The 18,746-nt window shown below is 43.6% G+C and overlaps 3 protein-coding genes across 4 annotated transcripts; all 3 read left to right on the top strand.

Annotated features, from left to right (window-relative positions):
• The first annotated feature begins 1,570 nt into the window (after positions 1–1,570).
• nmnat3 (nicotinamide nucleotide adenylyltransferase 3) lies at positions 1,571–9,657 on the top strand. 2 transcript variants are annotated; one of them, XM_084480905.1, is made up of 5 exons: positions 1,571–1,589; positions 2,440–2,605; positions 5,008–5,191; positions 7,117–7,160; positions 8,749–9,657. In XM_084480905.1, the coding sequence occupies exons 2-5, from the start codon at positions 2,494–2,496 to the stop codon at positions 9,135–9,137; spliced, it is 729 nt and encodes a 242-aa protein (XP_084337031.1). In that variant the 5' UTR covers positions 1,571–1,589; positions 2,440–2,493; the 3' UTR covers positions 9,138–9,657. The 2 variants fall into 2 exon arrangements, with proteins under 2 accessions (XP_084337031.1, XP_084337030.1); XM_084480904.1 differs by lacking the exon at positions 1,571–1,589 and adding an exon at positions 1,608–1,706.
• Positions 9,658–10,374: 717 nt separating this feature from the next.
• On the top strand, positions 10,375–13,223 carry rbp1.1 (retinol binding protein 1, cellular, tandem duplicate 1; the record flags this gene model as incomplete). The annotated part of the gene is made up of 4 exons (XM_084481362.1): positions 10,375–10,447; positions 10,627–10,805; positions 11,799–11,900; positions 13,173–13,223. The coding sequence occupies 4 exons, from the start codon at positions 10,375–10,377 to the stop codon at positions 13,221–13,223; spliced, it is 405 nt and encodes a 134-aa protein (XP_084337488.1).
• Positions 13,224–15,615: 2,392 nt separating this feature from the next.
• rbp2b (retinol binding protein 2b, cellular) lies at positions 15,616–17,822 on the top strand. Its single transcript, XM_084481361.1, has 4 exons — positions 15,616–15,861; positions 16,662–16,840; positions 17,521–17,622; positions 17,755–17,822. The coding sequence occupies exons 1-4, from the start codon at positions 15,789–15,791 to the stop codon at positions 17,806–17,808; spliced, it is 408 nt and encodes a 135-aa protein (XP_084337487.1). The 5' UTR covers positions 15,616–15,788; the 3' UTR covers positions 17,809–17,822.
• The last annotated feature ends 924 nt before the right edge of the window (positions 17,823–18,746 follow it).

The following is an 18,746-nucleotide window of genomic DNA, read 5'->3' as shown; positions in this document are numbered from 1 at the left end:
TGATTTGTAACTGGAAGGTTGCTAGTGCGATCCCCGGCTCCTCCTAGTGTCGATGTGTCCCTGATGCAAGACACTTAACCCCTAACTGCTCCTGACGAGCTGGCTGTCGCCTTACATGGTTGACTCCGCCGTCAGCGTGTATTGACCGTTGTACTTTGCTTTGGACTGCTAAATGCCCTGAATTATGATGTCAATGTATTATTATATTTTCATATTATACTACTATTTGTACTGTTATTATAATTGTTGATATTAATATTATTATTATATAGGCCTATTCATATACTACTATTTGTACTGTTATTATAATTGTCGATATTATTATTAATATTATTATTTGATATTCTTAAAAAAAAAAAAAAAGCGCTCATCTGCTCTTTGCATATTCAACTCATCGCACCTATAGCTATTTTCGTATTTAGCTATCTTCTTCCTCCAGACTTGAACAAAACGTCTACAACAACCCACTCCCTCACCCCTGGTGGATTTGGGTCTTTTTAGTTCTGGTCCCTTGTGTGCCGGCGTCCCTCTCATCCACATTGTGCTGAGTGATTGTGCCCACGTGGTGTTCTGGTGGGTGTGGTGGTCGTGTTCTCTCAGGGGATTAGAACGCGAGGGAGTTCTAAGAGGATAACAAAGATAGAGCCGCCGTGCGCGCACACACACACACACACACACACACACACACACACACACGCACACCAGAGTTACACCACACAAACTCGTGCTTCAGTATCACTGGTGGGTTTATATTCAATATACACACAGAACTACAGATAGGCCTTCCGGAGTAAGTTAAATGTCCTCAATGAACGGGCTTTAAAGCGTGGGGCGACATCAACCGGAGAAACAGCTCACAAGCGAGACGTCACAAACCCAAAAACAAACAAAACCCACTAGTCCACACGTTCCGTTCCATGGCGCCAACATTAAGACAGCACTAACATCCACTCGAGGCCTTCCTAGAGAGAGCAGGTGTGACATTCAAAGGCAGCAACCACCGAACCGAATAAGCCTCATTGTTTCATCTGCCATATTACAAACGCTATCGTGTGTCAACTCGTGTCATCAATTTGTTTGCGGCCGTTTTTTTTTTCTTCTGCCAGACCAGAGTTGTGTTTCATCATCAGTCGCAGCTCGCTCCAACGGGTCGTCCATTAGTGTCAGCTACAGCCAAATCTTCTCCTGACTCGAAGAGCTCTTCGACAACACCCCAATGAAAGGTCACGTTTCGAAGCGGCTGAGTTTGATGTTCTCATAACGGGAAAATTGGCACAACTATGGTTTAAAGGTCGGCGTTGAGTGATGACAGGCCTGCCATGACAATGTGTTGTCCTAACCTACAATGAATAGCCCTACCTATTGTGGTAGAGTGTTACCCCTATGTGGCTGCATTGAGAATTGTTGTTTTTATTTTAACTTTCCCCCCAAAAGCACTGCAGTGTCTGGTGTTGGTGGGGTTCAGGACCACGGAGAGCTCCAGTAGCGTTATATTTATGTCCACAAGGGGTCAGCCGTGGGCTTCTCTCTCCGCTCGGAACCTTTGGCCGACAGTGATCGTTCCTACAGCGAGGGGGACCGGATTAAAGGTGATGCATGCCAGTTTACAATAATAGATCCAGGTGGCAACTTTAATTAGCAAAACCACCGCTGTGACTTTTTCATTTTGATGACAATCCATTTTCCGGGCGTTTGTTGCTACCGTGGTACTTCCAGATCGTAATCCATCACAATAATCAGTGCATTTATCCAACGTGGCTAGTTGTCTGTGAAAGTCATTGGTTCGTGTGTAAAGTATCGCATTGTTGTTATTATTGGTAGTAACGTGAGGGCTACGGTTTCTAAACTGTGGGATCGATACGTAACCAATCGATTCCCTTCTTTTTCCTGTGCCTGTGTGCGAAAAGTACCCTAGCACGATTTCCTCAAGGTAGAAATCGATTTTAAACCAAGTCGCTTTTCAACCCTGAGTTTGATTGAAAACGTTCATTTACACTTTGCTGCACTTGCACAATATGTAATATGATGCTCTACGATCAAGACCCGTGACAGTAGTTCGTTGTTAGGCCTATGTCGATATGGAATGAATAATGAATAACTAACATCAATCTATAGCGGTTGTTAAGAGTAATTTATTTATTTGATATTCACATTATCATAAAGAGTTGGGTTAGTGGGAGGACTAGTTGTATCCAATGTTTTTTTTCTATGTTGCAACAGTTCGACATTTTCAATTTGTCTAGTTCAATGTAAATCATACTTGAATCAACGGCTTTGTGGTTTTATAATGGCCTTGGTGAACTGACATGACAATGATATAATTGACAATGTCTTTTAGTGAATAGCTTTATCCTTCAGTCCCCGCAGGCGCGCCATTGCCTCTGCTTCTGCAGCCTTTGTATGACATGAGTGACATCATCCACTTCTCTCTCCTTTAAGGCTCCCGAGGCAAGGTCATGTGAAGTGGTGTGAAGTGTGTACCCTAAGCCAAGGATGGCTGCCAGCCGAATTCCACTGGTGTTGCTAGCCTGTGGCTCCTTTAACCCCATCACCAACCAGCATATGAGGCTGTTTGAGCTGGCCAGAGACCACATGCACGGCACAGGTCAGAGAACCAGAGAGGGAGAGGAAAAGAGATGGAGAATGTGTTAGCAAGGGGGGGGGGGTGGTGCCAAATGCTTGGTCCCATTTTGATGATTACACTGGGTGCAAACACGGTGTGTGTGTGTGTGTGTGTGTGTGTGTGTGTGTGTGTGTGTGTGTGTGTGTGTGTGTGTGTGTGTGTGTGTGTGTGTGTGTGTGTGTGTGTGTGTGTGTGTTCAATCATATCGCTGTCGAAAAAGTGAATTCATCTTTCAGTTTTCAACCTTTACGGAGACGTTTCACACAAACGGGCGCTCTTTTCATTTGGATTTTCTTCCCGTTTGTTTTGTAGAATCGACACACTCCCACGCTTGTACAACCTGAGGCATTCTTCTAAATCATCCTCTCTTTTGCGTAAAATCAATCTCGGGTTACTCTCTCCCTGCCCCTACTGTTAATCAATACACAGACACATGTCCTTGAAACATTATGCTGGGCTTTTTCTCACTCAATAGGGGTTTCATCCCAACTCTGAGGTTTCTGCCGCTGAAATGTCTCCTCCTTGTGCCAAACATAGTCAAGCAATAGTCGTTGAGAATGTGATCAGATAATGCCAACCAGATTTTAATCTAGATACCAGATGTCATATTACAATGCAGAGTAGTGCAGGTTAAAAAAATAACTGTTAATCACCAACTTAACGTCTAACACTGATTGTAGCTATTGCTGCCTTCACGTGCTATGGAAAAGACGATCCTTTCCATTTGTGAACTGGAAATTACGAGTGCATTGTGTTCAAGTGCTTTTGTTGTCGTAGTGAAATGAAACATGGTGGACCCACAGATCCTTACCTGTTACTTTGAGTAAAAAATTTTATACTGCCTAATTCTGCATCTGCTACAGCAAGAAGAGGATTTATCAAAACACAAATGGTAAATAATATACAGTATATTTTATAGATCACGAATAGTAGAGATTTTTTTTTTAAGTCAAAGGGTTATCTCGTTATCTCGGCAGCTCGTGTATCAAAATATTCTGCCAGCTCTCCAGTGGAAATGACGACCTGAGGGGGGTATGCATGTGCACTCTTCACGTCAGCTTTTGGTATTCGCCATAGTCTCCATAGCACGTGAAGGCACCACATATCACGAGGTACCAAACGGAGGTAAAGCAACGTGCAGTAGAAGGCTTACAGATGGACTGCAGGGCAGCCACTGGTCTCTGAACCCACAACCTTTCGGGGCGGAGTGAAACGCCCTGTATTATCCTTCCCCCTGGAAGTCGTCCGTCACTTCTTGTCATGTGTCGGCTTTGAACACGCTGCAGAGTGCCACAAGCTCCGCGTCGCTCGCATCTCCCTGTGAATGTTATGAAACGGGTTTGCGCGTTCCCCGATGCCCATTGTGTGCATGGAGTCAGAGACAACAGTGGTGTGTTTCATTTGCAAGGGGCGCTAAATAATGCTCTTACAGCTGAGCTTTGATCCTGTTCCTTATTCCACGGCAGCTGACTGGGTTGTTTTATGGTAAACGATGTAAGGGTCGGACTTAACGCTGGTCACACATCCGGCGCGCAGAAAGTTGGCACCGTAATGAGAAATTAGTATTAGTAAGCATTCATTCATTCATTCATTCATTCATTCATTCATTCAGTTACATAAACGGTCGCTATGAAAACACATCTTTCAGCGTTTTTCAACTTTGCGAGACGTGTCCTATTTCCTTTAAAGGCTGAGTCATAGGATTTACATCAATGTGAGGTGGTTGACAGATGACTTGGAGAAGTGGGCTGTTTGAATATGCATTCATGCATTAGCGGTACTGTGACAGAGCTGCTACTATTGCTTGAATCTTTAATGACACACCAGGCTTCCAGCATACCATGCTAGCGTGTCACTTTACATTAGGCCTGGGCGATATGGCTGAAAGGCATATCAAAATATAACTTGATCATATTGATAACTATTGATCATTTTAATGACCTAAAAATACTAGGAATTACCATGCTGGATTTAAACACTTCTGTTTAACACTTAATATGACCTTCCACTGTTCTTCTTGATGAATACTACAATGTCGACACAACAATGAAAAACACTCAAATATTGTAAATATTTGTATAACAAACCCAGCTGCTAGATTCGGTGGTCCAGACTCGACTCAGATCGATATATATTGAAAATGTTTTATATTGATATTGATCAAAAGTCTATCACGATACGATAATTGATTGTTTTATTGCCCAGGCCTACTTTATATACATATCTCTTATCCGTTTCCATTTCTGTGCATTAAAAAAATCACGAACAGAGCAACAAATGAAAGTTCACTCTAGTGTGAAGTGTCGGTGCCTCAGCATCTCGTTGTGTTTGTGTCGGGCTGTGTGAACAGTTTCATGAATCATGACTACTGCCTCTGCTTTCAGGTCACTACCAGGTGGTTAAAGGCATCGTATCTCCAGTGAGCGATGGCTACGGCAAGCAGGGCCTGGTGTCGGCCGTGCACAGGAACGCCATGGCCAGGCTGGCCCTGCAGAGCTCTGATTGGATAACGGTCGACGAATGGGAGAGCGAGCAGCCAGACTGGACACAGACAGTCATCACTATGAGGTGTGGAACTATGCTTTCAAAATAATGAACAAGAGACGCCCTCTCCGCTTTAATCTTCATCAGACCCTAGAATAATCGTGTCACGCAAATTGAATGAGAGAAGGTTCCGGTTATGCCCTATGATTAGCATTTCCGAATCCTGGTTGTTCATACATATTTCATAAGAGCGGGTTCACGTATTCTGCAGCCAACCACTTTATTCAAAGTGTTTTTTTTCTTCCGATACAGTGCAAATTTTCACCCGTGTCTCGTTCTGTTGTTTGTCGTAAATGTAGTCGGTTATTCCCTCTCTGTCCCCACACAGTCTGCTCTGCTTCGCGCGCTATGTTTTATTCAGAGCGCACCGGTTGCAAATCACTTTGGAGAGTTACTTCACAGGCAATTTATTTAAGGCTGCTTGGCATGTCGGACAGCACATCCGGCTAAATCATGCGTATCGGACAATGTAGTTAATCTCCCTCGAGTGAATGTGTGTTATTTTATATTTGTGTGTGTTTAAATCTAGTCAAGGGAGCACAGACGTTGCTGTCAGCCACTTGAATTCCCTTATATTTTGACGATGATTAAGCTGACCTGTGATTATTATTATATTCTGTATAAACTGAGCAGCTGATACATATGAAGTATAATAGGGCCTCTTTATCGCTAGTGGTATCCAAGCTCCTTTTGAGGTGAGTCTTCACCCGTAACTGCATCTCATTGTTGAGGTCGAGGTCCACTGCCAAGAAAGAGGAGTTCAGACCTGAGACGAGAACCAACAGCCTTCATTCTTAATGTGATGATGACCTCACTTCCGCCTCTCCGTCCAGTGGTTGACTCCCTCTATTCATTCGTTCTCTCGTTGCCCTGGTGCTTTTAACTGCATCACAGGGCAGTCCGGTAATCCCGAATTCCGGTTCATTCCATTAGATACGTTCTCCGGCTGCTAGCACCGCTCTGTGCCAACGTCAACCCTTATATCTTTATTGAAGCAAGGAACAATGCTCGGGTCCTAGGGGCCTAAATCACTGGGCTGCCCTCTGTGTTTCCAGCCCAGACGGAGCCCGGCCCGGTGAGGTAATCTCCCGGCGAGGCGAGGCGCGGCCCGGGCCACGACGGCCCCTAATCGGCCACTTTTACGTCTGTAATATTTCCCGTGGCGGCGGCGGCGGCGGTTGCACCCGGCTGCAGCGCGGTCCAATATTACATCAGAGGCTATATACACATGTACTAAATTAGTTATATTACTATTATTATATTTATTCACGTTTGATGTCTTTACTTCGGGCCGGTAATCGGGGGCCCCAACAGCAGACTTTACCCAGGGTGAATAATTCAGTGCCCTCGTGAGTGGACCAGCATAAAGCAACATTACAGCCGGTCTCCAGAGGGCCACCTCTCTCCTCCCTCATAACCCCACATGCATTATTCCCTTATTCCCCCCCACCCCCCCCCCCCCCCCCCCCCCCCCCCCCCTCCTAGCGTCCTCCTCCCCCCCGCCCCCCCCCCTCCCCACTCCCCATTACCCATAAATCCCCTTGTTGAGTGTCCAGTCCGACCGGTACTAAGCTGCTGTTTGACGCAGCCAGGAAGCTGCTTAGGGCATGAAGTGGCCCGTTGTCCCCGGCCGCCGGAGCCCTGTGAGGGGCGGTGTTGTGCAAGGCCCCGGCCTCCACACTGCACTCAAACATACCAATCTGCCCCCATACCCATAAGAGGCTTTACTGTAAATCACAGCTCTTGGATTTAATCTATTTTTGTATTATGGTGAATTGTTACTATTATTAGATCTTGCTCATTGTAAATGTGTTTTCTTTTTTCTCTCTCTCTCTCTCTCTCTCTCTCTCTCTCTCTCTCTCTCTCTCTCTCTCTCTCTCTCTCTCTCTCTCTCTCTCTCTCTCTCTCTTTCCCTTGCTCTCTCTTCCTCACCTTTGGTGGGTCTGAAGGCATCACCACGGGTGCATTCTGAAGCAGTACCAGCAAAGCACAGGTAACTCGATGAAGAGACCCAGCGTCTCTTCAAAGCCTTACCCTACATTACTTGATAATACCTACGTGCAATATGCAGTTATACCGTATATAACACGTGATTCCAATCCATGGTGTATAAAGACCCCACATCACGGCCGCGGAGCTTACTAAAAATCCAGCCTAAAGCGATCCTTTAAACAGAGGAGGAGGGTCAGAGGTTTGTGTCGGTTCCGTATGGTATTCCTGTGCTCAACTTGTGGCTCATTAGTGGCACAAAAGTGTTCTTTGGAGTGGATGCTTAAGTCGACAGAATATCATTAGCCATCGCTTTAAACTTGGATATAGCTTGAAACTGATATGAGGCATATACGATATTTCTAGTTATATTTGTTACTGGTTTATTGTCTGTTTCTGTTCTGTGTGCCGGTTGAAGCAATACATCCTGTATGCGACCTATGAATCAGGCACAGCTTGGCATTGGAAGATATGGCATAGTAATATTTACATATTCAAAATCTTTTCTTTTTTTTGTTGCTATCTCTTTAAGATCAAAAGCTGTCTATAGCCGTATCTTTTTTTCCATTGTGTCCGGGGAAACTCCTAATGGAAGCGTTTAGTTTCCTATCATCGTCACTCCCTCGGTTTGGTGGTTTGCTTGTCGGCTATTCTCACCGCTGGCTCTTTTGTATGCATGGCTCCGGTGGCTGCATTAACGATTCCATTTCAGTTCCACTCTCGTTTGAGTCAGCCGCACAATTGGCTCATCAATTCTATCATTGTGGAAGTTCACACATCAGCGGTCCGGTTCATCTCAATGGGACCGTCGCACATCCAACACGTCCGCCCGTGTGCGAACCGACAGGCCACGGTGTAACCTGCCAACTCGTTCCAAAAACGCACAATGTAGCACTTTGAACAAGCTCTCAGCCTGCTGTTGGTGCTTTTGTTTTTTCGGAGGAACACGCCTTCTCTAGATACTAATAGGAACGCTGCACAAAAATAATCACCACTGATAGTGGAGTCCAGCTGACTGAGCTTATCATATATATATATTTTTAAAAATACTAATAGGAACACTGCACAAAAATAATCACCCATGATTAGGGGAGTCCAGCTGACTGAGTTTATCATATATATTTTTTAAAACCTACTAATAGGAACGCTACAAGCAGCAGGCGAAAATAAAAGAATAATGAAACTAAAACGAAGCACAAAAATAATCACCAATGATGGAGTGATGGAGTCCAGCTGACTGAGTTTATCATATATATATTTTTTTAAACCTACTAATAGGAACGCTACAAGCAGCAGGCGAAAAATAAAAGAATAATGAAACTAAAACGAAGCACAAAAATAATCACCAATGATGGAGTGACGGGAGTCCAGCTGACTGAGTTTATCATATATATTTTTTTAAACCTACTAATAGGAACGCTACAAGCAGCAGGCGAAAATAAAAGAATAGTGAAACTAAAACGAAGCACAAAAATAATCACCAATGATGGAGTGACGGAAGTCCAGCTGACTTGAGTTGATCATATATATATTTTGTACTTACTCTATCAAACGTTACCCGTTCTCTTCTGCCCCTCTTTTGACGCCCCCAGGCCCCCCGCCCCAGCTCAAGCTGCTCTGCGGCGCCGACTTCCTGGACACGTTCGGCGTGCCGGGGCTGTGGCTGCCCGAGGACGTGGAGGAGCTGGCGGGCGCGTACGGCCTGGTGTGCGTCAGCCGCGGCGCGCTGCACGGTGAGCGCGCCGCGCACGAGTCGGACACGCTGTGGCGCCACCGCCGCAACGTGTTCGCCGTGCGCGAGTGGGTGCGCAACGAGACCAGCGCCACGGAGGTGCGGCGGGCCCTGCGCCGGGGCCTCAGCGTCAAGTACCTGCTGCCCGACGCCGTGGTGGAGTACATCGGCCGCCACGCCCTCTACACCGACGCCAGCGAGAGGAAGAACCAGGGCACGCCGCTCAGGCCCCTGGTCAAGCAGAGCTAGCCGGGACAGGGGAGGCATGGGGGGAGGGGGGAGCCTGGGACGAGTCTCCCCCGTCCCCCCCGTCCCCCCGTCCGTCCGTCCGTCCCCCTTTGGGTGATAGACTGCGTAGTAACACACGGCATAACCTGACCCCTCTGCAGCTGGACCCCCAGCTGTGCCAGTTGGGTGAATTGTGGAGTGGAATGCGTGTGTTTACAGCCACAGTCGGACCGTCGCACCGCAGGGGGGGGGGGGCCAGAACCAAAACAGTACTTTAGAAAGGGACGAGGACACGGGGGAAATATAATTTGGCTCCCTGGTGATTCTTCAATTGTTTTGATGTTTCTTTTTCTTTTCTTTTTTTCTCCTCAGTGTTTAAGAGTGCCGTGTCATTGGAGTGTTGCTGTTTGATAACTCCTGAATATTTGTTGGAGGTTGCTGTTGCTAATATTAGTTGTTTGTTTGTGTGTGTGAGTTCCGCTGAGGGTTAAGATTACGGTGGTGATTATAAAACTCCTGCTGCCTTGGATTGTAAATGAGAAGGGGGGGGGGGGGGGGGGGGGGACAAAAGCACACCAGCAATTTCAATTCCTCCACAGAAATAATGAATTATTTTTAAAGAGCACAAGTCATGATTGTACATGGAGCCAGAGAAGACAATAAATAAAATATGTGAAATATTCATTTTTGACTGCATTATTGGGCAAAACACGCACAGACTGGCTCACAGTGAAGTTGCCACTGCTTCAAGGTGTCGCTACAGTGGTGACTGGTGACGGTACAACTAAAGGTGCTATTCTGGGATACCTGATCTCAGTGCTGCGATGCTGAATAGATGCATCGGCACACCTTTCCCTACTTTACATTGTCAACATTATAGCGTTCCGCATGCTAAACGGGTGCAGCGATAATATACACCGTGTCGCGCTGCAAGGGAATTACATCACTCCCACTGTTTCTTATAACACACAGCTAATTAAGCAGGGGCTTTTTCATACTAATCCCAAAGAGCCCCGCACTTTACCAGTCGTTATGTGTCGTTATGCACATTGTTTGAATTCATGCGACTCCATCGTGTGGTGAATTTGAGAAGTTACCAAAGGGCAGAACAGGTAGGCAGGAGGAGAGGAATGGGAGGTACCTAAATGTACAGGTAATCGGATTAAATTGAATTTGGTTTAAAATCAGTGGTTCGACAGCCTTGAGCTCCACTTGCACTTTCACTCAAAGTACTGGAAGTAAGAACCACACTGCCAAGATGCCGGTTGATTTGAACGGATACTGGAAAATGATTTCCAACGATAACTTCGAGGAGTATCTAAAGGCGCTCGGTGAGTTTAACGACACGAATTTTCCCCCAAGAACTAAACGTAGCCTATTTGCTGATTTAACTTTTTTTTTTTAATGAATCTTGATACATAGACTTTTCTAAATCAAATGAAATAAAAACACGTCACCCTTTTTTCCACCGACTGACTCTCTTCGTTTTCCTTTTGGGGCATCTTATCAGAGGTCAATGTGGCCATCAGGAAGATAGCCACCCTGCTGAAGCCCGACAAGGACATCACGCAGGACGGTGACCACATCACCATCAAGACCCTGAGCACCTTCAAGAATTACAACATGGACTTCGTCGTGGGCCAGGAGTTCGAGGAGGACCTCTCCGGGGTGGACGACAGGAAGTGCATGGTGAGTGTGTGAGTGTGAGTGTGAGTGTGAGTGTGTGTGTGTGTGTGTGTGTGTGTGTGTGTGTGTGTGTGTGTGGAAGTGTTGATGATGACTGGGGACTGTTTTATACACCAAATAGTCGGCATCTCAGAAATGGCGAGGCATATATTATTAACTTTCTCTGCGGAAAAGGTATATAGAAAAAGCTATTAAACATTTGACATGTTTTCTTTTTAAATTGTGGGGGTGAGAGATCCGTCTAATGACTGTAATATGTAGGCCTAAATGATGTTATTCTGCCACCTCATGTGTTAAAACGTGTTAATCCCTTGACAAGCCGTGGTGGAAACATTGGCTCTTCGTGCGTGTTTGAAGCGGCTGTTTTTCAGCCTCGGAGAATTTGATGGAATTTATTATTCTGCCTGCAGACTACAATTAGACTTCACATCGGATTCTTTTTACAAAGTATATTTTGGTTATATTTTTGACCACATTTATGATCTTATCTTGTGTTGCTTGCCATTCATGTCACATGATACATTTCCTGTTCAGAATGTTCCCGTGTTATACTGTGCATATAATAAATTAACTTTGACAGAGACAGGAATTACTCTTCCTGATGAAAAACAGAAAAATCTGAAGGGTGACCGCTTCTTGTTTGATAAGTGCATTTGTGTGTTTACACAGTGTGTGTGTGTGTGTGTGGGGGGGGGGGGGGGGGGGGGGCTTATATGTCAGCTTATACATGATTGTATGTACTCCCAGGGCCACCTCTATTGTGTGTTGCTAAACACCGGATTCAACCAATCCACTGGGTGGAATGAAACATGAAAGAATCCCACAGAATCCCCTTTAATCTGTACCTGCCTACGGCCACATCACATGATTACAAGGGAAATACCGTACTGATTTCTCTGCCACTCAGTTCTATTGCTGCTTGCGTCAGCCGGGGCGGTGGCCCAGTATAGGGGTCATCTGAACTGATCGGGGCTTGTGGTGTTGCTGTATTCTCAGACCACCATCTCCTGGGACGGGGACCGGCTGGTGTGCGTGCAGAAGGGGGAGATCGAAGGCCGCGGCTGGACCCACTGGGTGACCGGTGATGAGCTCCATCTGGTAAGAATCACTTTTTGATTTGTTTGCCATGCAATGATTACAATTATTATCAACACAAATCACAGCAGTGGCTTTTGTTTTGTGTGTGTGTGTGTGTGTGTGTGTGTGTGTGTGTGTGTGTGTGTGTGTGTGTGTGTGTGTGTGTGTGTGTGTGTGTGTGTGTGTGTGTGTGTGTGTGTGTGTGTGTGTGTGTGCGTGCGTGCGTGCGTGCGTGCGTGTGTGTGCACGTGTGAGTGTGTGTGTGTGCGTGTGTGTGTGTGTGTGTGTGTGTGTGTGTGCGTGTGTGTGTCCGGGGCAGTTAAGTTTTCAGAAATTGTAATATCCCACAGAATGGAGAATAACTCTCATACTAGACTAGACTAGACTAGCAAAATGACTTTTTTCAATTAAAATAAACTCCTGATTCTCTTCCTAATCAGCGATTGTCGCGCCATATCTTACTTTATGCATATTTAATATCAGAAGATAAGTAGAGCTGTTTTCCCCTTCTGTAAGGTTCATGGTGTGCTCTGTAATGAAATCATTAGCATTTAAAAAGCCCTTTGCAGCTACAATTAGAGCATTACCATTTCATTACCTTGGAAAATCGAATCTCTTCCTGTATGATTACCGCTATCATAGCAAAGTTTACAAAAAAAAAACCTGCCGGGGTATTTAGTTAAAGTGAAACCGACAGATGTTCGGCAGCCATAACATTAATTATTAGTCTGAAGCATACTTTATCGGCGATCACTCTTAGAGGAACAGCAGCCTCTAGTGGCAGCGAAATGAATGGCAGGTTACGCACCTCTGAAGAAGACCATCGTAGTGAATGTGAAACCCTTCCCAACAGAAGGGCGATAAAGGTGTGGCTCATTCAGGTAATCATGGGTCTTTTTTCATAGACATAAACATAGATGCCGCATTGGCATTTTGATCGAATTCCAACGTCACCCCCATATTGGAGAGGCTGAGACTGGCCTGTAAACAAATTCAAGTGAACGGAGCGGTGTGTTTTTTTCTGGTTTAATAGCACTACAACGTTTACATTTCTCAACCAATTTCAATGAGTCGTTTTTTATTGAAGGGTTTTGATGTACGTTGTGTATAGTAAAAATAACTAAATAAGTTATACACGTATTTATTTAAATCGAATATTTATGATTTCATATACATATCAAATCGTCTTATTGTAATTGGTTAATAAATAAATACATATGTATATAATATAACATATAATTATTATTATTGTTTTATTTATCATTGATTATCATTTGATTGTCTGCCCTGTAGGAGCTGAGAGCAGGCGGAGCTGTGGCTCAGCAGGTGTTCAAGAAGACCTAAGACGGCCGCACCAGGAACCAAAAATGGCGCCTGTTGGATTAGAGGGGCCCCTGTAGGGCCTCATCACCAGATACAACCCAACACACCAATACTCTCCTCCTCCTCTTCAGTCACACATCCACCCACACATCCCTTCTATTATATTATATACTCTCCTCCTCAGTCACACATCCTACCACACATCCCTTCTATTATATAGATAAAGTGCAATATATATATATATATATATTACCCAATCCCTTTGTGATGTGCCATTAAAAAATCAATCAATAAACAAACTTCAAAATATTTTACTGGTTTGACAAAGTTTATTTTAGACTAAAATTTAATTTGTGAGCTTATAACGGTGATATAGAGTGATATAGAGAATGCAGCTGAACTGCTGAACTTTTCCCACAGCAGTGCTTGGCAGCAGACAATGTATACCAAAGTGTGGAACTTGAGAAGCCTACATTTCACTCAAAAGCAGCGCAAAACATTTTCATCTAATTGCCGCGTTCTTTAGAAAATTGCAGAGTCATGATCGTTTTTAACTGACTTTATTTGTTAAAGGTCCGATATGTTATCTACGAAGCAAAAGGAGGGGAATTGTATAAGCACCGCGTGGAGATACGCTTAGTAAGGCATCCGATAAATGCGTTACCTGGAGCGTTCTGGTCCCTTGAGCTATGTGTTGTGACTTTAATAATGGGCAGGCGTGGCCTCCGTAATTTGCTCTGATTCGCTAAGCATGGTGCTGTGCTCCCGCCTCTTAGATATCCGTATGTGTACGCGGTGCTGGTCCCTTGTGGCTATGTGTAGGTATTACAACTTGGTTTCCGGCTTGATCCTGACCTCTCGTGGCTATGTGTAGGCATCAGAGATGTATAAAGTACTAGAGACCCAGACTTAAGTAAAAGTACAAGTACTGTATCAAAAAAGTGACTTGAGTCGAAGTAGAAGTGTTCTTTAAACACCCCACTTAAGTGGAAGTACTAAAGTATTCAAAATGTTTTGTACTTAAGTATTGCAAGTAGGTTATTTAAAAATGTACTACTCAAGTACTGAAAGTAAAAGTAAAAGTATTGTGTTATGTTTATATTAAAGAAAGCAGTCAAAAGTTAGAATATCATATTGCTTATATTATCTCAAATATTTAAATTGAAGGACACACAATTCCTTTGGCTGTAGCAGCAGTACAAGGACAGGTATACAATACAGAGCTGTCTTAAAGCTGTCAAAGGCCACGTACAAGTGTTTATGTAAAAACAAACAACTAAAACATCTCAAAGGCCAGAGGGGTATTCCAAGAAAACGGCTAAGTGTTTTATTTGCCATTTTGTAGACTCATCGTTCTAGCCCTACTGTTGAGATGGAGAACCGAACGAAAAGACTACAACCAAACCCTTTCCGTTTCCGGCGAACGAGCAATGAGTCTTCCAACAGAAATCAATGGGATAACAGTTTTATGTAATGTTATGGGATAACATTTTTTAATCGAGTAACTATTCAACACATAAAAAATGTATTGGAGTAAAAGTATTAAACTCATCAAAAATATGTAGTGAAGTAAAAGTGGAAGTAGGAGAAAAACATAATACTCCAGTAAAGTACAGATACAGCATTTTAGTACTTAAGTACAGTAGTGAAGTAGTTCTACTTCGTTACTATACATCTCTGGTAGGCATTACGCTTGTTTTCGTGGCCTTGGTCTCTGGGCTTCTCAGACACCTGGCCTGCTAATATCTCAAGAATTGATACGTGTATGAATGGCTCTACACATGAACGTATGCTTCCCTTGTCGCCAAGGACATATCTGGCCTGATCGAGCTAGAATCCGGGTTTGATCCTAACCTCTCGTTGCTATGTGTAGGCATTACACTTGTTTTCGTGGCCTTGGTCTCTGGGCTTCTCAGACACCTGGCCTGCTAATATTTCAAGAATTGATAGGTGTATGAATGGCTCTACACATGAACGAATTCTTCCCTATAGTCGCCAAGGACATATCTGGCCTGATCGAGCTAGAATAAGCTACAATTTGGCCTGATGCATGCTAGAATATGCTAAAATGCTAAAATACGCTACATATTCTAATCACAACTCTCCAAACTATGAACTGCATTTACCTCAATGGTCAAGATAGAGATATCTAGATAAATATGATGAAATAATGTTCAGTTAGTGGTACTGCTTTGTGTATGTGTGCATGCAAATTTGTGAGCATATGCATATCTGAGCACACAAACACACACACACAAACAAACACAGTCATGTGTACATGATTGATCACTACTACAATTCCCTCAGTCTCCTCCCACAATTACTATGAAAAGATCTGTCCATAACAACTGTCAATCACCCCCCCCCCCCTCCCCCCAGAGCCATAAACAACCTTATCAATAGCTTCTGCCCATTCGACTCATATATATAAAAAGGAGAGGAACACAGCACAAAGCCAATCTCTCTCTCTCTGTAAGCCCTGTCTAAAGTCTACATTGGCCTAGCTTGCCTCCAGCCTTCTCTCTCTCACTCTCTCTGAGCGGTGTCTAAAGTCTACACCGGCCCCGCTTGCCTCCAGCCTGCACCATGCCTGTGGACTTCAATGGGAAATGGATACTGGAAACCAATGACCAGTTTGAGGAATACTTGAAAGCCTTAAGTAAGATGTTTTTAATTTCATGTGACATTTGGAGCAGCCGTCTTGATGCTCTCTCTCTCTCTCTCTCGCTCTCTCTCTCTCTCTCTCTCTCTCTCTCTCTCTCTCGCTCTCTCTCGCTCTCTCTCTCTCTCTCTCTCGCTCACTCGCTCTCTCTCTCTCTCTCTCTCTCTCTTCTCTCTTGACATTTTCACATTAATTTAGTGGTGCAAGGGATTCTGATTAAATTGTGCGAAAAAGAGTGGTGTGCATTGACAAAGGAATACATTTGCACTTAAAGTGGGTCATTTTATTATACATGTTAGGTGTTATTTAGTACTACATAATCATCTTGGGATAATATTTCTTCATAATACCTTTATAATATTTTTTTAGAATATGGGCCAAAATAAAAGCAAAACTTAGGAATAAGAACATTGGTTCATTCTGTGACATAAAGCCTTGCATTTACATACAAATGCTGCATGTTGAGTAGTGACTGTGGTTCATTGGGCAATGCCCCTTGGTCGCAATCACCTCCTCCTGATCTTATCTCTACTTATCTGTCAACTCCGCCACATTTCACCTTAATTATTCAGTAACATAATTTCAATGTTATATAAAGATATCCATAATTTCATTATCATAAAGATATTCTTCATTTTAAATACTAGTAATATATTGCATATTCACCACAAACAGTTTGTCCATTGAGACACCAGAAGACCTATATTTGGATCAATACAAAATGGAAAATGTACATGCCATTCGCATTTTCAAAACGATATTCCACTCTCACTGTCTTGTTTTCTTTTTTATTACAGATATTGATTTTGCCACAAGGAAAATCGCCATGTCCTTGTCGCAGACCAAAGTGGTCGCCCAGAGTGGAGACTCTTTTGTGTTCCAAACCCTGAGCACCTTCCGCAACTATGAGCACTCCTTCACCATAGGGGTTGAGTTTGACGAGTTCACCAAAGGACTGGACCACAGGCACCTCAAGGTAGGTCACTGAGCACTCAAGGTTTCTTCTTCTCTTGATAATTAGTGAAATTCTTCCTTGCCCCTAAGGGGTAAGGGGAGGGGGGGGGTCATACAGTATAAAGTACAGTAGCCCTTTGAGAATGTGATAAAGGGTTATACAAACATGAATTGACTAAGGCCAGTTCTATATTAACCCACTACATCTAAAGCAGGTTCCGCCAGGCAGTGACTCACAGCTAAAAGGCATCCTTGAGCAAGAGGCCTAGCTCTACTATGTAGGTTTGGATAAAAGCTTCTACTCATAGACGGAATACATATCTAAATTTCTGCTGAACCAGCAGAAGCAAAATACAACTCGAAAGACGTAATAATCAGCTCCAAAGATTGGCTTCGGCAATAAAAGGTTGGTTGATGGACGCAAACAGATAAAATCCAATGTCATATCAGTCAGATTTTATGAGGGTTGAGCAAATATTTGCAGTGCTTTCTGGCCCTACCTTTTCAAAGAAACTTGGTCTTACTACTTTACTATAAAGCACACATCGAAACCCGCCACTGTCAGGTCAAATACAGGGATGGAGCATTGCGCTCAACTGTTCCCATCCTTTCATTGGACCTCTGGACCTGTGGACCTGTGGCTGCCCCACGGTGAGCATTTTGTCTCCTGAGTGACCTTGAGGTTTCTCGCTCGTCTTCCAGAGTCTTGTGAACTGGGAAGGGGACAAGCTGGTCTGCACCCAGAAGGGAGAGAAGGCGAACCGCGGCTGGAAGCACTGGATCGAAGGAGACAAGCTGTACCTGGTCCGTTGTTAGTATATAACTCCTAAAGTTGATCATGAGAAGGGAAAGTAAATGGATAAATGGATGGTTGATTGATTTGATTCTTTGACAGATAGCTGTTGTTTTTAACTTGATTCTCTCTCTTCCCTACAGGAGTTATCGTGTGAGGATATAGTTTCTGTTCAAGTTTTTAAGCGGAAAGAATAAACATACATTTGCAACATTGTTTCACTCATTCATGTGTTCAAATGCACCAAAGTCTAAGTTGTTTGCAAAGATACATACACGTTCCAAACACACTTCTTTTGAAGACGAGAACTGCTACTAGTAGTATTACCAGTACTACTAGTATTAGCAGTACTGCAAATATTTGATTATTGTTAAATACCACCAAGGGTGAATTGTAATGAACATATCTAAACACAAACAGACAATGATTCAATCACAGAATGACAGAACACTACTTTTGTCACTTTGGTCATTTGGTGACCGAAACGATTGGAGATGCTGTCTTATAGGGACACATTGGACCACTCTCAAACAAGATTTGACAAGCCCTACAGCTCAGAACCATCAGACCGGTAAATTGCCCAAAAAAGCCCAGTGGGAGAAATAATTACATTGAAAAAAATGTTAGTCTACTTCAGAGTCCAATGGGCATGGGTGCAATGTGTGCAGAAGCAGAGATAATACAAATCACCAGATATATAATTAAAGACTTGGTTTACTGGGGTATAATAACAATACATGATTACATGATGATGTATTAATCGTCATATTACAGCTATTACATACATTTTTATCAGGCATGCATTTTAATATTGCAGATAAGCAGACTACGAGTTATGTCCTTAAATAAAACATCGAACAATATCACACTTACACACGAGTGTAAGTGTGCATTGCACTTGCTAACACGTGCACTATTTACAGTAGGCCAAGTCACAGTAAGTGGCCCCTTTGTTCTATTTTTAAACTAGATCGTTTCTTTATTTAGCCTACATCTAGAGACTGACATGTGTGTGTGTGTGTGTGTGTGGAAACTGCCGTGTTCTTTGGAAAATCAGGATCAGAGTCAGGATCGCTTTTAACTCACTTTATTTGATTAAAGGTCCGGTATAATGTATATGAAGCAACAGGAGGGG

Source organism: Micromesistius poutassou (assembly GCF_964030765.1).
Source record: "Micromesistius poutassou genome assembly, chromosome: 16".
Classification (NCBI taxonomy): Eukaryota; Metazoa; Chordata; class Actinopteri; order Gadiformes; family Gadidae; genus Micromesistius; species Micromesistius poutassou.
This window is presented reverse-complemented; position numbering and strand designations above follow the sequence as displayed.

Coding starts and splice junctions, on each gene's coding strand:
- nmnat3 (XM_084480905.1), top strand. CDS start 2,494: ATGGCTGCCAGCCGAATTCCACTGGTGTTGCTAGCCTGTGGCTCCTTT. Junction 5,192..7,116: donor CAGACAGTCATCACTATGAG/GTGTGGAACTAT, acceptor GTGGGTCTGAAG/GCATCACCACGGGTGCATTC. Junction 7,161..8,748: donor GCAGTACCAGCAAAGCACAG/GTAACTCGATGA, acceptor TGACGCCCCCAG/GCCCCCCGCCCCAGCTCAAG.
- rbp2b (XM_084481361.1), top strand. CDS start 15,789: ATGCCTGTGGACTTCAATGGGAAATGGATACTGGAAACCAATGACCAG. Junction 15,862..16,661: donor GGAATACTTGAAAGCCTTAA/GTAAGATGTTTT, acceptor TTTTTATTACAG/ATATTGATTTTGCCACAAGG. Junction 16,841..17,520: donor TGGACCACAGGCACCTCAAG/GTAGGTCACTGA, acceptor CTCGTCTTCCAG/AGTCTTGTGAACTGGGAAGG.